The 19,976-nt window shown below is 46.4% G+C and overlaps 1 protein-coding gene across 1 annotated transcript in view; it reads left to right on the plus strand.

The window, feature by feature from the left end:
* The window catches only part of mosmoa (modulator of smoothened a), a 36,653-nt gene extending 22,328 nt beyond the window's left edge, over positions 1-14,325 (plus strand). Inside the window, exon 3 of the mRNA XM_046337080.1 lies at positions 13,328-14,325. Within this exon, the coding sequence (XP_046193036.1) occupies positions 13,328-13,512 (185 nt within the window). The 3' untranslated portion in view covers positions 13,513-14,325. The remainder of the gene's footprint in view (positions 1-13,327) is intronic.
* Positions 14,326-19,976: the final 5,651 nt, after the last annotated feature.

A 19,976-nucleotide genomic window follows, 5' to 3' on the forward strand; every position in this document is an offset into this window, starting at 1 on the left:
TCTCCCTCTTGTGCTTTCACATTCTATCGCTTTCTCTCCCACTGCAGTGAAGACTACCATTGATGGCTCTTTCAGACAAAGGGATGCATTTTAAAGGAACAGGGAAAGGGGAAACCTAGTCAGTTGCACAACTGAATGCATTCAACCGAAATGTGTCTTCCGTATTTAATCCAACCCCTCTGAATCGGAGAGGTGAGGTGGCCTGCCTTAATCGACGCCCATGTCATCGGCACCCGGGGAGCAGGTGGTGTTGCGGGGGTTAACTGCCTCGCTCAAGGGCAGAACGGCAGATTTTTCCACCTTGCCGGCTCGAGGATTCGAACCATCAACCTTTCGGTTACTGTCCCAACGCTCTTAACCGCTAGGCTCCCTGCCGCCAGAAAGAAAAAGATTGAGAGAGAAGGAACGGGAGAATGTTTGTAGGTAGGGGGTAGAGATTGAGAGAGAAGGAACGGGAGAATGTTTGTAGGTAGGGGATGGAGATTGAGAGAGAAGGAACGGGAGAATGTTTGTAGGTAGGGGGTAGAGATTGAGAGAGAAGGAACGGGAGAATGTTTGTAGGTAGGGGGTAGAGATTGAGAGAGAAGGAACGGGAGAATGTTTGTAGGTAGGGGGTAGAGATTGAGAGAGAAGGAACGGGAGAATGTTTGTAGGTAGGGGGTAGAGATTGAGATGCGTGAAGAGGAGACTACAGAATGACAGTGAGCTACGCTGGACCAGGAAGAGAGAGAGGGAGATGAAGAGAAAATGAGAGTGGGATTGAGAGACTGGAGAGGTATAAAAGCATCACTTGTAACCTGAGAGCCAGCTATGGGAGAAGGAAAGGGTGGAGGAGGAGAGAGGGGTTCTAAAGGGGGTAGAAAGTAAGAGGGCCTTGAGTATTTCCCTGACAGTGCTGAGCACTGCACCTCACAGGGTTGCTGCTGCTGTGTAATGGGCAGGCTGGGCTTTCTCCTTTGAGGAAAGAGGGAGAGGGGAGGGAGAGGTAGAGTGAGGAGAAGTGGTAGACTAAAAGGGGATTAAAAGAGAGGTAGAGTTAAAGTGAGGGAGAGATTGAGTATGTGAGAGAGTGAGGGGGCTGGGGGTTGGGATAAGGGGCATCTGTGATTGGTGCTCTGTTACAGAATGAAAGGTGCAGGGAGAGGGGGGTAGCTAATAGGGGGCTAACAGGTGATGATTGCTGGCTGGGGAAAGGAAGCTACCAGTAGGCGTAGCTGGCCCAGGGCCACTGCCACCTGAAAGGACCCTTTTGTACAGCCAGCACAGGCCTCCTTCTGTCCCCTGTACACTACAGTCTTTACACTAGGCTCTAGCCAGACCCCCTTCTGTCCCCTGTGCACTACAGTCTGTACACTACGCCCTAGCCAGGCCCACTTCTGTCCCCTGTGCACTACAGTCTGTACACTAGGCCCTAGCCAGGCCTCCTTCTGTCCCCTGTGCACTACAGTCTGTACACTAGGCCCTAGCCAGGCCCCCTTCTGTCCCCTGTACACTACAGTCTTTACACTAGGCCCTAGCCAGGCCCCCTTCTGTCCCCTGTACACTACAGTCTTTACAATAGGTCCTAGCCAGGCCCCCTTCTGTCCCCTGTACACTACAGTCTTTACACTAGGCCCTAGCCAGGCCCCCTTCTGTCCCCTGTACACTACAGTCTTTACACTAGGCCCTAGCCAGGCCCCCTTCTGTCCCCTGTACACTACACGCCAGACACTACTATGTCCTCGCAAACCCCACTGTCTGACTTCGCTGTACACTACACCCCAGGTACAGTGAGGTACAGTATTCTGTCAGGCTAAGGATCAGTAACATATCAGCTAAGGTAGTTTGAAAAACACTGAGGTTCTGGCTTGCGGTGGGTAAACACATGGCCGCGGCAGTGAGGACAGACGTAAATATTAGCCGTGTCTGCCCAGTCCGGGGGGGGTTAGCCAGACAACACTCTCCTCGCTAGCTGGCAGCACAGACAGGGCACATTCAGCCAGCCAGCCTTCCTGCTAGTGTAGAGAGAGCCATAGAGAGCCAGCTGCATCATCTGAGCCATTTTAGCTAGGCTAAATCAGTCCCTTTCTGAGGGGGAAAATAGCCTGTGTGGGTTTGGGCTGGAGGACATGATGTGTAGCTGTAGTGTTGTGGAAGCATATGAGGAGTTATTGCCCCAGGCCTCTTTTGATTTCCATCTACGTGCGTTTGGAAAATCAGCCCTATGATTGAAGCTTTAGTTAGTGCACTCAGTGTGAATGGAAGACAGTTTCATCTGTAAGCCTTTGATTGTGTGTTTGGCAAAGCAACATGATTTGATTTAGTCCGTTTCCAGTTTGTCTGTTCAGTGGTAATTCACAGGAATCAGAGAATGATCTTGTTTGACTTTCGATTGACAGTTGCACTTCTAAACAAGACCCAGCTAACGCTTCCCTAACAGTTTCACTTCTAGACAAGACCCAGCTAACGCTTCCCTAACAGTTTCACTTCTAGACAAGACCCAGCTAACGCTTCCCTAACAGTTTCACTTCTAGACAAGACCCAGCTAACGCTTCCCTAACAGTTGCACCTCTAGACAAGACCCAGCTAACACTTCCCTAACAGTTGCACCTCTAGACAAGACCCAGCTAACACTTCCCTAACAGTTGCACCTCTAGACAAGACCCAGCTAACACTTCCCTAACAGTTGCACCTCTAGACAAGACCCAGCTAACACTTCCCTAACAGTTGCACCTCTAGACAAGACCCAGCTAACACTTCCCTAACAGTTTCACTTCTAGACAAGACCCAGCTAACGCTTCCCTAACAGTTGCACCTCTAGACAAGACCCAGCTAACACTTCCCTAACAGTTGCACCTCTAGACAAGACCCAGCTAACACTTCCCTAACAGTTGCACCTCTAGACAAGACCCAGCTAACACTTCCCTAACAGTTGCACCTCTAGACAAGACCCAGCTAACACTTCCCTAACAGTTGCACCTCTAGACAAGACCCAGCTAACACTTCCCTAACAGTTGCACCTCTAGACAAGACCCAGCTAACGCTTCCCTAACAGTTGCACCTCTAGACAAGACCCAGCTAACACTTCCCTAACAGTTGCACCTCTAGACAAGACCCAGCTAACACTTCCCTAACAGTTGCACCTCTAGACAAGACCCAGCTAACACTTCCCTAACAGTTGCACCTCTAGACAAGACCCAGCTAACACTTCCCTAACAGTTGCACCTCTAGACAAGACCCAGCTAACACTTCCCTAACAGTTGCACCTCTAGACAAGACCCAGCTAACACTTCCCTAACAGTTTCACTTCTAGACAAGACCCAGATAACGCTTCCCTAACAGTTTCACCTCTAGACAAGACCCAGCTAACACTTCCCTAACAGTTTCACCTCTAGACAAGACCCAGCTAACACTTCCCTAACAGTTGCACCTCTAGACAAGACCCAGCTAACACTTCCCTAACAGTTGCACCTCTAGACAAGACCCAGCTAACACTTCCCTAACAGTTGCACCTCTAGACAAGACCCAGCTAACGCTTCCCTAACAGTTGCACCTCTAGACAAGACCCAGCTAACACTTCCCTAACAGTTGCACCTCTAGACAAGACCCAGCTAACACTTCCCTAACAGTTGCACCTCTAGACAAGACCCAGCTAACACTTCCCTAACAGTTGCACCTCTAGACAAGACCCAGCTAACACTTCCCTAACAGTTGCACCTCTAGACAAGACCCAGCTAACACTTCCCTAACAGTTGCACCTCTAGACAAGACCCAGCTAACACTTCCCTAACAGTTGCACCTCTAGACAAGACCCAGCTAACACTTCCCTAACAGTTTCACTTCTAGACAAGACCCAGCTAACGCTTCCCTAACAGTTGCACCTCTAGACAAGACCCAGCTAACACTTCCCTAACAGTTGCACCTCTAGACAAGACCCAGCTAACACTTCCCTAACAGTTGCACCTCTAGACAAGACCCAGCTAACACTTCCCTAACAGTTGCACCTCTAGACAAGACCCAGCTAACGCTTCCCTAACAGTTGCACCTCTAGACAAGACCCAGCTAACACTTCCCTAACAGTTGCACCTCTAGACAAGACCCAGCTAACACTTCCCTAACAGTTGCACCTCTAGACAAGACCCAGCTAACACTTCCCTAACAGTTGCACCTCTAGACAAGACCCAGCTAACACTTCCCTAACAGTTTCACTTCTAGACAAGACCCAGCTAACACTTCCCTAACAGTTGCACCTCTAGACAAGACCCAGCTAACACTTCCCTAACAGTTGCACTTCTAGACAAGACCCAGCTAACACTTCCCTAACAGTTTCACTTCTAGACAAGACCCAGCTAACGCTTCCCTAACAGTTGCACCTCTAGACAAGACCCAGCTAACACTTCCCTAACAGTTGCACCTCTAGACAAGACCCAGCTAACACTTCCCTAACAGTTGCACCTCTAGACAAGACCCAGCTAACACTTCCCTAACAGTTGCACCTCTAGACAAGACCCAGCTAACACTTCCCTAACAGTTGCACCTCTAGACAAGACCCAGCTAACACTTCCCTAACAGTTGCACCTCTAGACAAGACCCAGCGAACACTTCCCTAACAGTTGCACCTCTAGACAAGACCCAGCTAACACTTCCCTAACAGTTGCACCTCTAGACAAGACCCAGCTAACACTTCCCTAACAGTTTCACTTCTAGACAAGACCCAGCTAACACTTCCCTAACAGTTGCACCTCTAGACAAGACCCAGCTAACACTTCCCTAACAGTTTCACTTCTAGACAAGACCCAGCTAACACTTCCCTAACAGTTTCACTTCTAGACAAGACCCAGCTAACACTTCCCTAACAGTTTCACCTCTAGACAAGACCCAGCTAACACTTCCCTAACAGTTGCACCTCTAGACAAGACCCAGCTAACACTTCCCTAACAGTTGCACCTCTAGACAAGACCCAGCTAACACTTCCCTAACAGTTTCACCTCTAGACAAGACCCAGCTAACACTTCCCTAACAGTTGCACCTCTAGACAAGACCCAGCTAACACTTCCCTAACAGTTTCACCTCTAGACAAGACCCAGCTAACACTTCCCTAACAGTTGCACCTCTAGACAAGACCCAGCTAACACTTCCCTAAACGTTCTCCTTTGGTTATTTGACATACAGGGCCTTCAGAAAGTATTCACACCCTTTGACATTTCACCGATTTTGTTGTATTACTGCCTGACTTTAAAATGGATTAAATGGAGATTTTTTTTGTCCCTTTTTTTTTGTACCTCATAATGTCAAAGTAGAGTTCTCTTCTTTTTTTAAATCATGATTTTTTTTTTTAAAGACATCTGAAATGTCTTGAGTCAGTAAGTATTCAACCCCTTTTGTTATGGCAAGTTCAGTAGTAAACATTTGCTTAACAAGTCACATAATAAGTTGCATGGACTCACTCTGTGTGCAATAATAGTGTTTAACATGGTTTTTGAATGACTCCCTCATCTCTGTACCTCTGGACAAGCAGTGCATTTATAACACAGATTCAACCAGTGTGATTTTCCAAGGCCTCGCAAAGAAGGGCATCTATTGGTAGATTGGTAAAAAAAAAAAAAAAAAGCTGACATTGAATATCCCTTTGAGTATGGTGAAGTTATTAAATACACTTTGGATGGTGTATCAACACACCCAGCCACTACTAAGATACAGGCGTACTTCCTAACTATGTTGCCGGAGAGGAGGGAAACCACACAGGGATTTCACCATGAGGGCAATGGTGATTTTTAAACAGTTTGTTTTCTCCTATCACACTCTGAGGATGGATCAACAACATTGTAGTTACTCCACAATACTAACCTAATTTACAGAGTGACGGTAATAAAGTAATAAAGTAAAACTGCAAAAAATGTGGCAAAGCAATTCACTTTTTGTCCTAAATACAAAGTGTTCTGTTTCGGGCAAATCCAAAACAACACTTCACTGAGTATTACTCCCCATATTTTCAAGCATAGTCATGGCTGCATCATGTTATGGGTGTGCTTGTAAGGACTGGGGAGTTTTTCAGGATAAAAAAAATAACTAAAGAGAGCTAAGCACAGGCAAAATCCTAGAAGAAAACCTGGTTCAGTTTGCTTTCCACCAGACACTGGGAGATTAATTCAACATTCAGCAGGACAATAACCTAAAACACAAGGCCAAATCTCCACTGGAGTTACTTACCAAGAAGACAGTGAATGTTCCTGAGTGGCCGAGTTACAGTTTTGACTTATCTGCTTGAAAATCTATGGCAAGACCTGAAAATGGTTGTCTAGCAATGATCAACAACCAATTTTACAGAGCTTGACGAATTTTGGGCAAATGTTGCTCAATCCATGTGATAATCTCTTAGATACTTACCCAGAAAGACTCACAGCTGTAATCGCTGCTAAAGGTGATTATAATATGTATTGATTAAGGTGGTTGAATACTTATCTAATCAAGATATATTAGTGTTTTCTTTTTCCAGAATTTTTTACAATTGTTAGATTTTGTCCCCCACTGACATTAGAGTGTTTTGGTAGATCGTCCTGGGAACTAACATTTGGTAGCTGGGGAGGCTGCAATATCTTCAAATAAATATTCTGAAAGCCCCAAAATAAAACCAAACATGAGGAGTTTCATGATGCTAATTAAGAATGACTTTTTAAATTAACTGGTCCTACCAAGAGGCTAATCACTTGGATTAAGACCAATAACTACCATAATGATTTTACTCCTGACCTTGTCCCTGTGCCCAGTCACTGCTTACACATACACACTGAACACACACTGTATTGTGCCCCATCAGGACTGGTGTGTCACTCCACTTTGTGGGGTGCCAGAGCAGTGACTTATTACACTGTCACTTCTCTCAGCAGGAAGTCCAACACACTAATTGGTGTCTTGAAATGGACGCCAAGTGCTTGTCTCTTCAGAAATATATATTTATGGCCTCCCGAGTGGTGCAGTGGTCGAATGCACTGCATCGTAGTGTTTTGCGGTGTCACTACAGCCTTTGGTTCGAATCCCAGGCTGTGTCACTACCGGCTGTGACCGGGAGTCCCATAGGGCCAGGGGGGCTTTACTTGGCTCATCGCGCTCTAGCGACTTCTTGTGGCGGGCTGGGCGCCTGCAGGCTGACTTCGTCAGTCGAACGGTGTTTCCTCCGAAACATTGGTGCGGCACATTGGTTAAGCGAGTGGGTGTTAAGGAGCGCAGTTGGCGGGTCATGTTTAGAAGGACGCGTGACTCTCCCGAGCCCGTTGGGGAGTTTCAGCGATGAGACAAGATCGTAATCACGAAATTGGGGAGAAAAATGTGGCAAAGGTTTGGACACACCTACTCATTCAAGAATTTTTCTGAATTTGTACTATTTTCTACATTATAGAATAATATGGAAAAAAAAGTGTTAAACAAATGTAAATATATATATTTTTGAGATTTTTCAAAGTAGCCATCCTTTGCCTTGATGACAGCCTTGCACACTCTTGGCATTTTCTCAACGAGCTTCATGAAGTAGTCACCTGGAATGCATTTCAATTAACAGGTGTGCCTTGTAAAAAATTCATTTGTGGAATTTCTTTCTTTCTTAATGCATTTGAGCCAATTGTGACGAGGTAGGCATGGTACACAGAGAGCCCTATTTGGTAAAAGACCAGGTCCATATTATGGCAAGAACAGCTCAAATAACCAAAGAGAAACATGAAGGTCAGTCAATCCGGGAAATTTAAAGAACTTTGAAAGTTTCTTCAAGTGCAGTCGCAAAAACCATCAAGCGCTATGATGAAACTGATGAGGACGGCCACAGGAAAGGAGTTACCTCTGTTTCAGAGGATACGTTCGTTAGATTTAACTGCCCCTCAGATTGCAGCCCAAATAAATGCTTCACAGAGTTCAAGTAACAGACACATCTCAACATCCATGTTCAGAGGAGACTGAGTGAATCAGGTCTTCATTGTCGAATTGCTGCAAAGAAACCACTACTAATGGACACCAATAAGAAGAAGAAACTTGTTTGGGCCAAGAAACACACGAGCAATGGACATTAGACCGGTGGAAATCTGTCCTTTGGTCTGATGAGTCCACATTTGAGATTTTTGGTTCCAATCGCTGTGTCTTTGTGTGGCTCCCACCGTGAAGCATGGAGGAGGTGTGATGGTGTGGGGGTGCTTTGCTGGTGACACTGTCAGTGATTTATTTATAATTCGAGGTACACTTAAGCAGCATGGCTACCACAGCATTCTACAACAATATGCCATCCCATCTGGTTTGCGCTTAGTGGGACTATCATTTGTTTTTAACAGTACAATGACCCAACACACCTCCAGGGTGTGTAAGGGCTATTTGACCAAGAAGGAAACTGATGGAGTGCTGCATCAGAAGACCTGGCCTCCACAATCACCCGACCTCAATCCAATTGAGATTGTTCGGGACGAGTTTGACCGCAAAGTGAAGGAAAAGCAGCCAACATATTTGGGAACTCCTTCAAGACTGTTGGAAAAGCATTCCAGGTGAAGCTGGTTGAGAGGATGCAAAAGTTGCAAAGCTGTCATCAAGGCAAAGGGTGGCAACTTCGAAGAATCTAAAATCTTTGTAACGGATCCCCCCGGTACTGCTGCTCATTCCGTGCACCAGTTCCGGAAGTCTATGTCACTGTCCTCTAGGCGTCACTAAACTGTCTTATACACAGTGTAAGGGGATAAGGAACATGTACATAAGGATATATGAATGAGTGATGGTACAGAACAGCATACAGTAGATGGTATCGAGTACAGTATATACATATGAGATGAGTGTGTAGACAAAGTAAACAAAGTGGCATAGTTAAAGTGGCTAGTGATACATGTGTTACATAAGGATGCAGTCGATGTTGTAGAGTACAGTATATACATATGCATATGAGATGAATAATGTAGGGTAAGTAACATTATATAAGGTAGCATTGTTTAAAGTGGCTAGTGATATATTTACATCATTTCCATCAATTCCCATTATTAAAATGGCTGGAGTTGGGTCAGTGTCAATGACAGTGTGTTGGCAGCAGCCACTCAATGTTAGTGGTGGCTATTTAACAGTCTGATGGCCTTGAGATAGAAGCTGTTTTTCAGTCTCTCGGTCCCAGCTTTGATGCACCTGTACTGACCTCGCCTTCTGGATGATAGCGGGGTGAACAGGCAGTGGTTCGGGTGGTTGATGTCCTTGATGATCTTTATGGCCTTCCTGTAACAACGGGTGGTGTAGGTGTCCTGGAGGGCAGGTAGTTTGCCCCGGTGATGCGTTGTGCAGTCCTCACTACCCTCTGGAGAGCATTACGGTTGAGGGCGGAGCAGTTGCCGTACCAGGCGGTGATACAGCCCGCCAGGATGCTCTCGATTGTGCATCTGTAGAAGTTTGTGAGTGCTTTTGGTGACAAGCCAAATTTTTCAGCCTCCTGAGGTTGAATAGGCGCTGCTGCGCCTTCTTCACGACGCTGTCAGTGTGAGTGGACCAATTCAGTTTGTCTGTGATGTGTATGCCGAGGAACTTAAAACTAGCTACCCTCTCCACTACTGTTCCATCGATGTGGATAGGGGGTGTTCCCTCTGCTGTTTCCTGAAGTCCACAATCATCTCCTTAGTTTTGTTGACGTTGAGTGTGAGGTTATTTTCCTGACACCACACTCCAAGGGCCCTCACCTCCTCCCTGTAGGCCGTCTCGTCGTTGTTGGTAATCAAGCCTACCACTGTTGTGTCGTCCGCAAACTTGATGATTGAGTTGAGGCGTGCGTGGCCACGCAGTCGTGGGTGAACAGGGAGTACAGGAGAGGGCTCAGAACGCACCCTTGTGGGGCCCCGTGTTGAGGATCAGCGGGGAGGAGATGTTGTTGCCTACCCTCACCACCTGGGGCGGCCCGTCAGGAAGTCCAGTACCCAGTTGCACAGGGCGGGGTCGAGACCCAGGGTCTCGAGCTTGATGACGAGCTTGGAGGGTACTATGGTGTTGAATGCCGAGCTGTAGTCGATGAACAGCATTCTCACGTAGGTATTCCTCTTGTCCAGGTGGGTTAGGGCAGTGTGCAGTGTGGTTGAGATTGCATCGTCTGTGGACCTATTTGGGCGGTAAGCAAATTGGAGTGGGTCTAGGGTGTCAGGTAGGGTGGAGGTGATATGGTCCTTGACTAGTCTCTCAAAGCACTTCATGATGACGGAAGTGAGTGCTACGGGGCGGTAGTCGTTTAGCTCAGTTACCTTAGCTTTCTTGGGAACAGGAACAATGGTGGCCCTCTTGAAGCATGTGGGAACAGCAGACTGGTATAGGGATTGATTGAATATGTCCGTAAACACACCGGCCAGCTGGTCTGCGCATGCTCGGAGGGCGCGGCTGGGGATGCCGTCTGGGCCTGCAGCCTTGCGAGGGTTAACACGTTTAAATGTCTTACTCACCTCGGCTGCAGTGAAGGAGAGACTGCATGTTTCCGTTGCAGGCCGTGTCAGTGGCACTGTATTGTCCTCAAAGCGGGCAAAAAAGTTATTTAGTCTGCCTGGGAGCAAGACATCCTGGTCCGTGACTGGGCTGGATTTCATCTTGTAGTCCGTGATTGACTGTAGACCCTGCCACATGCCTCTTGTGTCTGAGCCATTGAATTGAGATTCCACTTTGTCTCTGTACTGACGCTTAGCTTGTTTGATAGCCTTACGGAGGGAATAGCTGCACTGTTTGTATTCAGTCATGTTGCCAGACACCTTGCCCTGATTAAAAGCAGTGGTTCGCGCTTTCAGTTTCACGCGAATGCTGCCATCAATCCACGGTTTCTGGTTAGGGAATGTTTTTATCGTTGCTATGGGAACGACATCTTCGACGCACGTTCTAATGAACTCGCACACCGAATCAGCGTATTCGTCAATATTCCCATCTGACGCAATACGAAACATGTCCCAGTCCACGTGATGGAAGCAGTCTTGGAGTGTGGAGTCAGCTTGGTCTGACCAGCGTTGGACAGACCTCAGCGTGGGAGCCTCTTGTTTTAATTTCTGTCTGTAGGCAGGGATCAGCAAAATGGAGTCGTGGTCAGCTTTTCCGAAAGAGGGGCGGGGCAGGGCCTTATATGCGTCGCGGAAGTTAGAGTAACAATGATCCAAGGTTTTACCACCCCTGGTTGCGCAATCGATATGCTGATAAAATTTAGGGAGTCTTGTTTTCAGATTGGCTTTGTTAAAATCCCCAGCTACAATGAATGCAGCCTCCGGATAAATGTTTTCCAGTTTGCAAAGAGTTAAATAAAGTTCGTTCAGAGCCATCGATGTGTCTGCTTGGGGGGGGGATATATACGGCTGTGATTATAATCGAAGAGAAACTGTCTCATTATGGACACCTGGTTCCCATTCCCCCTGATTAGTAATTGTATATGTGTGCCCTCTGTTCACCATTGTCTTGGTCAGTTACTGTTCCCATGTCCGTCGGTCATGTGAGTACCTGTCCTTTGTTGTTTCGACTTTCGTGCTGCGTGTATTGTGCACTTGTTATTACGGTTCTCGTCCTGTGTATTTATTAGAGGTTTAACCTCACTCTTTTGTTTGGGTTACATCCCTGTGTTTTTGTATACGTGTTTTGATTTGGACTTCTTCCCCGTGCCTTTTCATGGCATTGTATTTTTGGGTGGAGTATTAAAACCCCCTATTACGTATTCCTGCGCCTGTCTCCAATCATGTATACAACGTGGCAATCTTAAATATTTTGATTTCATTAACACTTTTTTTGGTTACTACATGATTTCATATGTGTTATTTCACAGATTTGATGTCTTCACTATTATTCTACAATGTAGAAAATAGTAAAAAATAAAATAAAGAAAAACCCTTGAATGAGTAGGTGTCCAAACCTTTGACTGGTACTGTATATATTTATTTATTTTTACTTTTTTTTATTTTATCTAATGATATTTGTTGCTTTTTTCGACACAGAGTAGAATGCCTGGGGAACATGTCTGCAGTCTCTCTCCTATAGCTCCTGGTATGTCTCAAACGGCCCTGTCATGATGTGACAGTGTTTGTGATGGGGTGGCCCTTCTATTGCTGCTGATAGGGAGAGAACATGGATACTCTACCATAGAGGAGAGCAAAAGTTATTTCACTGCAGAACACCGCATGTCCACTGAATTAGCGTTAGCCTAAGTGATTAAGTTACAGTATATCGAATTAGCTTTTAAAGTAATCTTTTAAAGAGTATGTGTAAGTCCTTGGCTTTGCCGTTTCAGATTATTAACACTGCTTCAGATGGACAGATTCACTCAAAGCCCACAGAATCTATGTTGTGCGTACGTGTGTGGGTGTTCAGTTGGTGTTTGTGTCTCTTGATCTGGTCCTGAGTCCCTCTCTACCCGCTGCCCTGACTGTCTGAAGAGAGAGAGTTGCTCCCTGGTCTCGGCTCCCTCTAGCTGAGTGGATTATAAAATTGCCTCAGTTTGTTACAACGCCAACTCACTTTTCTCTCTCCTACTCTCTCTCTTCTACTCTCTCTCTCTCTTCTACTCTCTCTCCTACTCTCTCCTACTCTCTCTCTATGCTACTCTCTCTCTCACACACACAGTCTTGTGTAACTAACCTTGTGAGGACACACAATTCAGTCCCATTCAAAGTCCTATTTTCCCTAACACTAATTCTAAACCCTAAACCCCCTAAATTAGAATTTTACCTTGTGGCGACTCTCCGCAGTTGTTCAGTTTTTCTTGGGATTACTATTCTTGTGGGGACTTCTGGTCCCCAGTAGTATAGTTAAACATGTCCACACACACACACACACACACTTTCTCTCTCTCCTCTCCATTCCTCCCTCTCCATCCATTCCTCCATCTCTCTCTCTCTCTCTCCCTCTGATCATTGATCTGCTTGGAAGCCCACTGAAAGGCCCCATTATCCTATGCCGAAGAGCGTCCCGTCTGCCTGTTGGTTTTGGAGCTCTTGTAAAAGCCTGCATGGTCTGGTTGTGTGTTCGTGTTCTTGGTACATTCACGGTGGTGAGACTGGAGTGTGTCTCCTTCACAACTAAGGTCTATTTATGTAAAAGGGTTGAGGCGTGATGGTGTCTGGGGCCTTGGACGAGTGTTTTGGTTCTGTAGTGTGTGTGACCTTGTGCGGTAGGTAGTATGTAGGCCTACTGAGGACGAGTGATGATTCAGTCATTAAATTCATCAATTAACAAATCAAGTCAATCTTTATTATACCAGAGGGAGATTTGGTTGACAAGCATCCAGTCCATCCCAGGTTTAATCCTAATTGAAAGCGGAGCTGTCTCCAGTGTAGCAAACACCACAGGAAATAGTCATTCCAACATGTCTAACATTATCTCTCTCTCTCCCCCTCAGTGATCCTGTTCTGTATGGCGGCGCTCATCTTCCCCATCGGCTTCTACATCAACGAGGTGGGTGGTCAGCCATACAAGCTGCCCAACAACACGGTGGTGGGCTCCTCCTACGTCCTCTTTGTCCTGTCCATCTTCTTCACCATAGTGGGACTGCTGTTCGCAGGCAAGGTGTGCCTGCCCGGCTGACTGCGGCTACCACTCTGCCACCTGGACTTTAAGCTGGGGCCGAGGAAAAACATACAAAGGAGATCAATAAAATGGAGGAAATGAAAAATGGACGACTAAAAAGAAAAACACTGGCCAGGAAGCAGGGATGGGATGTCTCTGACGGACGGTGTGACGATATGCAGCTGGGACGGTTAACGCGGAATAACAAACTAACTGAGATGAATAGACATGGACGAATATGGACGCTGTCGAACTGACTCAGGCTTTTTTTTCCCTCTCTGCCTTTGCTTATTTAAAACATGTTATTTTTACATTGTTGTTGTTGCACTTTGGAGAGCGATGTGGGAGACACACGTCCACACCATGGGGGGGTGAAGAGGAGTGGGGGGGGGGTTGGAACAACCGCCTTCCTTTCCCCAAACCCCCTGCCGTTGCCACGGCAACAGTAACTATGACGTCACACCTTTCGGAGGATCTCCACTTCACCCTTCCTGCCCAGCGAGAAAACAAACCGTTGTCATCTCAACTGTTCCTGTTGCTATTTTTGGCTTCTTACACTATTTCAGTTGTTTTAGTAAGTCGCTCTGGATAAGAGCGTCTGCTAAATGACTTAAATGTAATGTCATGTTTTAGTTTCTTCCATTTAGTGTTTTTTGGGGTTGTTGCTTTCTCCTCTCCCCCTTTTTCACTGAGGTGAAGTTTGGGCCAACGAACCTCTGGAGGAGCTGTAAAGGTATATTAAGAGGCTTCTGGTGGGGTCATTGTCTCTCTGCCTCCCCATGTGTGGTCTGGGACAAGAGTCACTTCAGCCATGGTTAGGCAGTAACTAGGGAGGGGTTATTTGGAGTAGAGGGGGAAGGTTGGTTGAGATTACATTCTAGCTTGCTGGGTATGAGCAGGTCCCCTTTGGAAGAGGGAGGGTGGACTGCTACATTGGCCTTTCCATCTTCACCCTAACCTTAACCCCAGCACCATGACCCATATAATCCATGGGATTTAGACAGGTGCGCTGTTCCAGAGAGGGGAGGGTAGGACCCCAGGCCCTGACGATCAAGGTTCCCTAATTAACCAGGCACCACACAGTAAGTCAAGCACCTACCAGCTGCTCTACAGGAAAGGAAAAAGGGAATGAAGACTGAGAGCAGCTGGATTATTATGAAACATGGATGGGATCAGGCAGGAGGGATGTTTTGTTTTTGCTTTGTAAAATAGTAATAAAAGGCATCAGGGACTGCAGGTCAGGTCGTTGTGTGGGGCTGTGCCTCACTACTGTGCTGTGCCCGATGCCTGTGAAACACACACGCACACACACACTAACAGATGCACAAAAGACTCGCACGCAAACACACACACACGTGTTTCGGGCTCAATCTCCAAGTCATGGTGAAGTATTTGTTGTCCATTTCCATTCCTGCTCAGCTTTTCTTTATGTTGGTCTGTATAATATGGATAATGAAGAAGCCCTTTCTGGTTCCTAGTTTGATTTGTTGTTGTGCCATGATCAGAATTTCTGTTTTAGGAAGCACTGTGCATTCAAGGGTATAGCTAATAGCAGAAGAGGCACCACAAATGTATAAAAAAATAACTTCTTACCTCATATTTTTTTCTTATTCAAACTACTACTATTATGTTTTCCAAACCATGGCGATGAGTTCCCTAGAAATGGTATTGTCTTGATCAGGCGGCTAGGCATAAAGCTTGTGATCAACGCAAATTATTTATCTTTCACTGAATAAAAAGAGAAAAAAGACAGCTGTGTTTGAGTCTGACACAATCACTCTACATACTGTATAATGTTTACTCTGTTTCAACATGTTAGTGTTCAGCTCCAGGCCTCGAGGGCCACCATGTCAGCTGGTTTATGTGTTACCTGGTTTGTCATTTATCAACTAGTGTCTTTGACTGGTAAGGAGTAGCCAATCACACCGGTCTCTGATAAAAGGCAATGACAAAAACCAGGGCGATGTTCAGTTGGAGAAAATCTCCCTGTTTCAAATAATCCAGAGGACCTATTTATTATTTATTTTACCACAAAAACCGTTTAATTTGTGTGGGGGGGGTTCAGTTATATATTTTTCAGTTTCTTCTGGAATAATCTGTAGAAGACTGTGCCATCTCCAAATAGCCTTCCCATGTTGTAACGGTTTTGACTTGAGGTTATTATTTATAGGGGTGCCAGGTAGGTTGTGCCTACCAGAGAAAACATTAGTTTCTCCTTTTAGTTTGGGTGGGAATGAGTCCCATCTGGTCCGTCAAGTCTACACCAATACAAAGGACGTATGTAAAAGTCAGGATGGAAATAAACTTTTCATAAACCCTTAAAACATTGAAAAGAACTTCAAAAACAATTATATTCTGTTGCGTGGGTTGTATTAGCAACAACAATGATTACACACATATATAATAATATCACAATGAGTTCTGGTTCCTCCAGAAATGTCCTGTACCTCGGGCCTAAAAAGAGTCCTGCCCGGTAAAGGAGTTCAGTGAACTCAAGTGACTTTTGTCACGCGATGTTTGTCCGTTCGTTCCGTGTAGCGTAAACCCAGTATTAAACATACAATCAATATAACAATTACTTTACCACAGAACCTTAAAGCGGATCAACTCTTAATTAAGTCCTCAACTACCACTAACTACACAAATCACAGTATACATCACATCCAAACAAATGAAATACCGTATACAAAAAGGTGGTAGTCAGTCGGTCAGTCAGACAATCCAATCCGCCAATAGATCTCCCGCGGAGAAAGGCCACGAAGAACGGAGAGGTGTAGTCCAGGGACGCAAAGAGTGGATCCGATCCTGGGTAAACTCTATTAGGCAACAAAACACACGTTTAACGGCAACAAAACAACGGAATAGAGAAGCTTCGGGAACTGAGGGTTGAACACATCCTCAGTCACGTCTCCATCACAACCCCACTTTTGCGCAGCTGATACTGGCTATTTAATTGGGAATTAAAGGGAAAGCGCCCTATTGGAAGGAGCTGCACTGAGACGGTTCAGAAAAATTCAGGGCCGTCACACACCCCCTCCCCTGGAAAAAGCCGACCATTGCCCTGGAAGGCACATCTTGGTCGGGGAAACCGAGAAAGGTCTCATCGCTTTCCTCTACAAAAATATTCATTACTTTTTGGAGCTCACGCTCCTCAGCTGAGGGGCCACAGGCCTTAAGGTGCGAGACTTCTGGGTCTGGGAATCCGAGAAAAGTCTCCTCACTTTCCTCTTCAAAGATATCCAGGACCTTGCGGCGCTCAATCGCCTCCATTTCCTCAGCCGAGGGGTAACAGGCCTTAAGGCGTGAGACATGAACAACGCACATATCTTCACCTGTGTCCTCTTTCACCACTCGGTAGTTCAAAGGGCCCATCTGCTCCACAATCCTATATGGTCCTTGCCATTTAGGAGCGAGCTTGGCCGAGAAGAATTGTTCAGCTTTCGAGTAAGGATGAGAGCGAAGCCACACCCGATCACGAAGCTGGAACTGCATGTCTCGTCTGTTCTTATCATAATTTCTCTTCTGCTTGAGTCGAGCCTGGATCATGTTCTTTGAGACAAGAGCTCTCAAGTCATGGAGATGGCCTACCTGGTCATAGCAAGCAGCGTCTGGAGTAAGCTGCTGGGGCTGTAGCACCATATCCAAGGGTCCTCGGAGAGGACGACTTAGGTTCAGCTCTGCAGGTGTGACTCCAGTGGACTCTTGCACAGCAGAATTCAGGGCAAATCGAAACTCATGAAGGTGCTTGTCCCAGTGTTTGTGCTGGGTCCCTACATAGGAAGCCATCATTGTCTTCAAGGTTCGATTTACTCTCTCAGTGAGATTGGTCTGTGGGTGATAGGCCGTGGTCAACTTCTGCCTCAGGTTCCATCTTTGGCAGGTCTCCTCAAAGAGATCAGAGACAAATTGGGAACCTCGATCAGACAGGATGTAATCAGGCACTCCCCAGCGAGTCAGGATCTCTTTCGTAAGGATGTTAGAGACGGTCCTTGCTGTGGCCTGACGCAGGGAAAAGAGTTCCACCCACTTTGAATAGTAATCAACAAAAACAAGTATGTACACATTCTGATTGGAGCTTCTAGGAAATGGACCCATCAAATCCACTCCTAACATTTCCCAAGGTCGGGTAACCACCGTTTGCTGCAACTTGCCAGCAGGCTTTCTACCTTCTGGTTTGTACATTTGACAAACCTGACAATTTCGGATGTGTGACTTCACATCCATGCTCAGATGTGGCCAGTAGAGTAACGCTTGCAACCGCTTGTAGGTTTTGAACCTGCCCAAATGACCAGCTAATGGGTCTTCATGGAAATGTTGAAGCAGTTGTAGGCGTAGAGTGTCCGGTATGTACATTTGGTAGAGTGTTCTGTGAGGTAGTTGTACGACTCGGTAGACTTTATCTTCAATGATGGTCAGCTTTGTGGTAGGATTGACCATCTTTTCTCCATCTTCCAGGATAGTCTGGTACAAAGCCTGTACTTCTGGATCATCCTGTTGAGCTTTCCATATTGCCTCATCAGAGATGGGAAAGTCTGTTTTGGGCGAGTCTCGACTGCTTGACAGGACAGTAGCACATGTAAGATCAGGGCCACCGTTATCACAAGTAGGAGCTCTGGACAAGGCATCTGGAACAGTGTTGTATTTTCCTTTCCTGTATTCCACTGCAAATGTGAACTCTTGCAACCGTAGAGCCCATCTTATGAGTCTGGTGCTTGGTTTGTTGGTCTTGAACACCCACACAAGGGAGGAATGGTCAGTGACCACAGTGAAGTGTCTTCCCTCCAAGTAGTACCTCCACTTTTCCAAAGCCCAGACCACTGCAAGGCACTCTTGCTCTGTTGTGGAGTAGTTCCGTTCTGCTCCATTCAATGTCCGACTGGCGAACGCTAGCACTTCTTCAGTGCCAAGTCCAGTCTGTTGGACTAGGACAGCACCAAGTCCAACATCACTTGCATCAGTGTAAACAACAAAAGGGCAATCAAAGTTGGGATGACCTAAAATGGGAGGTGTGACGAGATGTCGTTTCAGGGTTTCAAAGGAAGTCTGGCACTCTGCCGTCCATTGGAATTTCGCTCCTTTTCGCTTCATCGCGTTGAGGGGTTCTGCCACCTGGGAGAAGTTCGACACAAACCGATGGTACCATCCACCCATACCAAGGAACCGTTGAAGGGCCTTGAGTGTGGTTGGCACAGGGAAGTCTTGTACAGCCTTTGTCTTTTCAGGATCCCCATGAATGCCGTCGAAAGACACAATATGGCCAAGGAACTTCAGGGAGGTTTGGCAGAAGTTGCTCTTCTTCATATTTAAGGTCAGACCAGCTTCTCTTAGCTTGTCCAACACTGCTTGAAGATCTTGAAAGTGTCTTTCTCTGTTCTGAGAGTAGATAATTATATTGTCCAGGTAGACGAAACAGATCTTCCCTTTGAGCTCACCTAACGCAATCTCCATGAGTCTTTGGAAAGTGGCAGGGGCATTCTTTAATCCAAAGGGCATCACCTTAAAGGAAAACAAGCCCTCGGCACAGACAAACGCAGTCTTGTCCTTGCTTTCCTGGTCCATCTCAACCTGCCAATAACCACTATTGAGGTCAAGGGTAGTGAACACAACAGCGCCAGACAATGACTCCAGGATCTCATGGATGGTGGGAAGAGGATAGGCATCAGTCTGGGAAACATTGTTGGTCTTCCTATAGTCCACACAAAATTTAAGACCACCAGTCTTTTTTGGGATGAGGACAACAGGAGCAGCCCAGGGAGAGGAGGAACGTTCTATTATATCTTGGGTTAACATATCATTTATGAGTCCCTTTTGGATGATTAGCGTCGCTGGGGACAAACGATATGGCTTTTGCTTGATCGGCATTTCCTGTGTAAGGAATATTTTGTGCTTCAGGAGCCTGGTGCGTCCCAGCTTTGAAGTACATACATCAGCATTATTCTGCAGCTGTTCCAACAGCCTTAACTCCTCTGGCTGTTCCAGCTGAGCTCTTCTCACAGCCTGTAAAAGGAGATCGTCAGAAGGATTATCGAGGGTTAGTGGTACCGGAGCAATGGCAGAGAAGACTGCCACATTTGAACCCCAATCATGTAACTTCATAGCTTCTGATTGGAAGAAATGCTTCTCGCTCGGATTGTATGGAAACCAGTAGCAATTGTGTGCGATATCAATCTGGACACCACTGAAGTACATGAAATCAATTCCCAACACGACAGGAAAAGCAAGGTTCCTGGTTTGTAGGATAACAGAAGGAATCATATAGGAGCGGTTACACAGGCGGAACTCTACCTCACTCCATCCAAGGGGTCGTCTAGCCTCACCATCAGCCAGATAGAGTGGACCTTCTGTCCACGGCTTCAAGTTGTATTGTGGACCGTTAACCTCCTTCCACAGTTTCTCATTGAGCAGTGTGTAGGATGACCCGGTATCCAAGATGGCTCTTCCTGTCCATGGGCCTATGGACAGGGGTAACACCAGTTGGTGCG

Source organism: Oncorhynchus gorbuscha, unplaced genomic scaffold (assembly GCF_021184085.1).
Source record: "Oncorhynchus gorbuscha isolate QuinsamMale2020 ecotype Even-year unplaced genomic scaffold, OgorEven_v1.0 Un_scaffold_1270, whole genome shotgun sequence".
Lineage (NCBI taxonomy): Eukaryota > Metazoa > Chordata > Actinopteri > Salmoniformes > Salmonidae > Oncorhynchus > Oncorhynchus gorbuscha.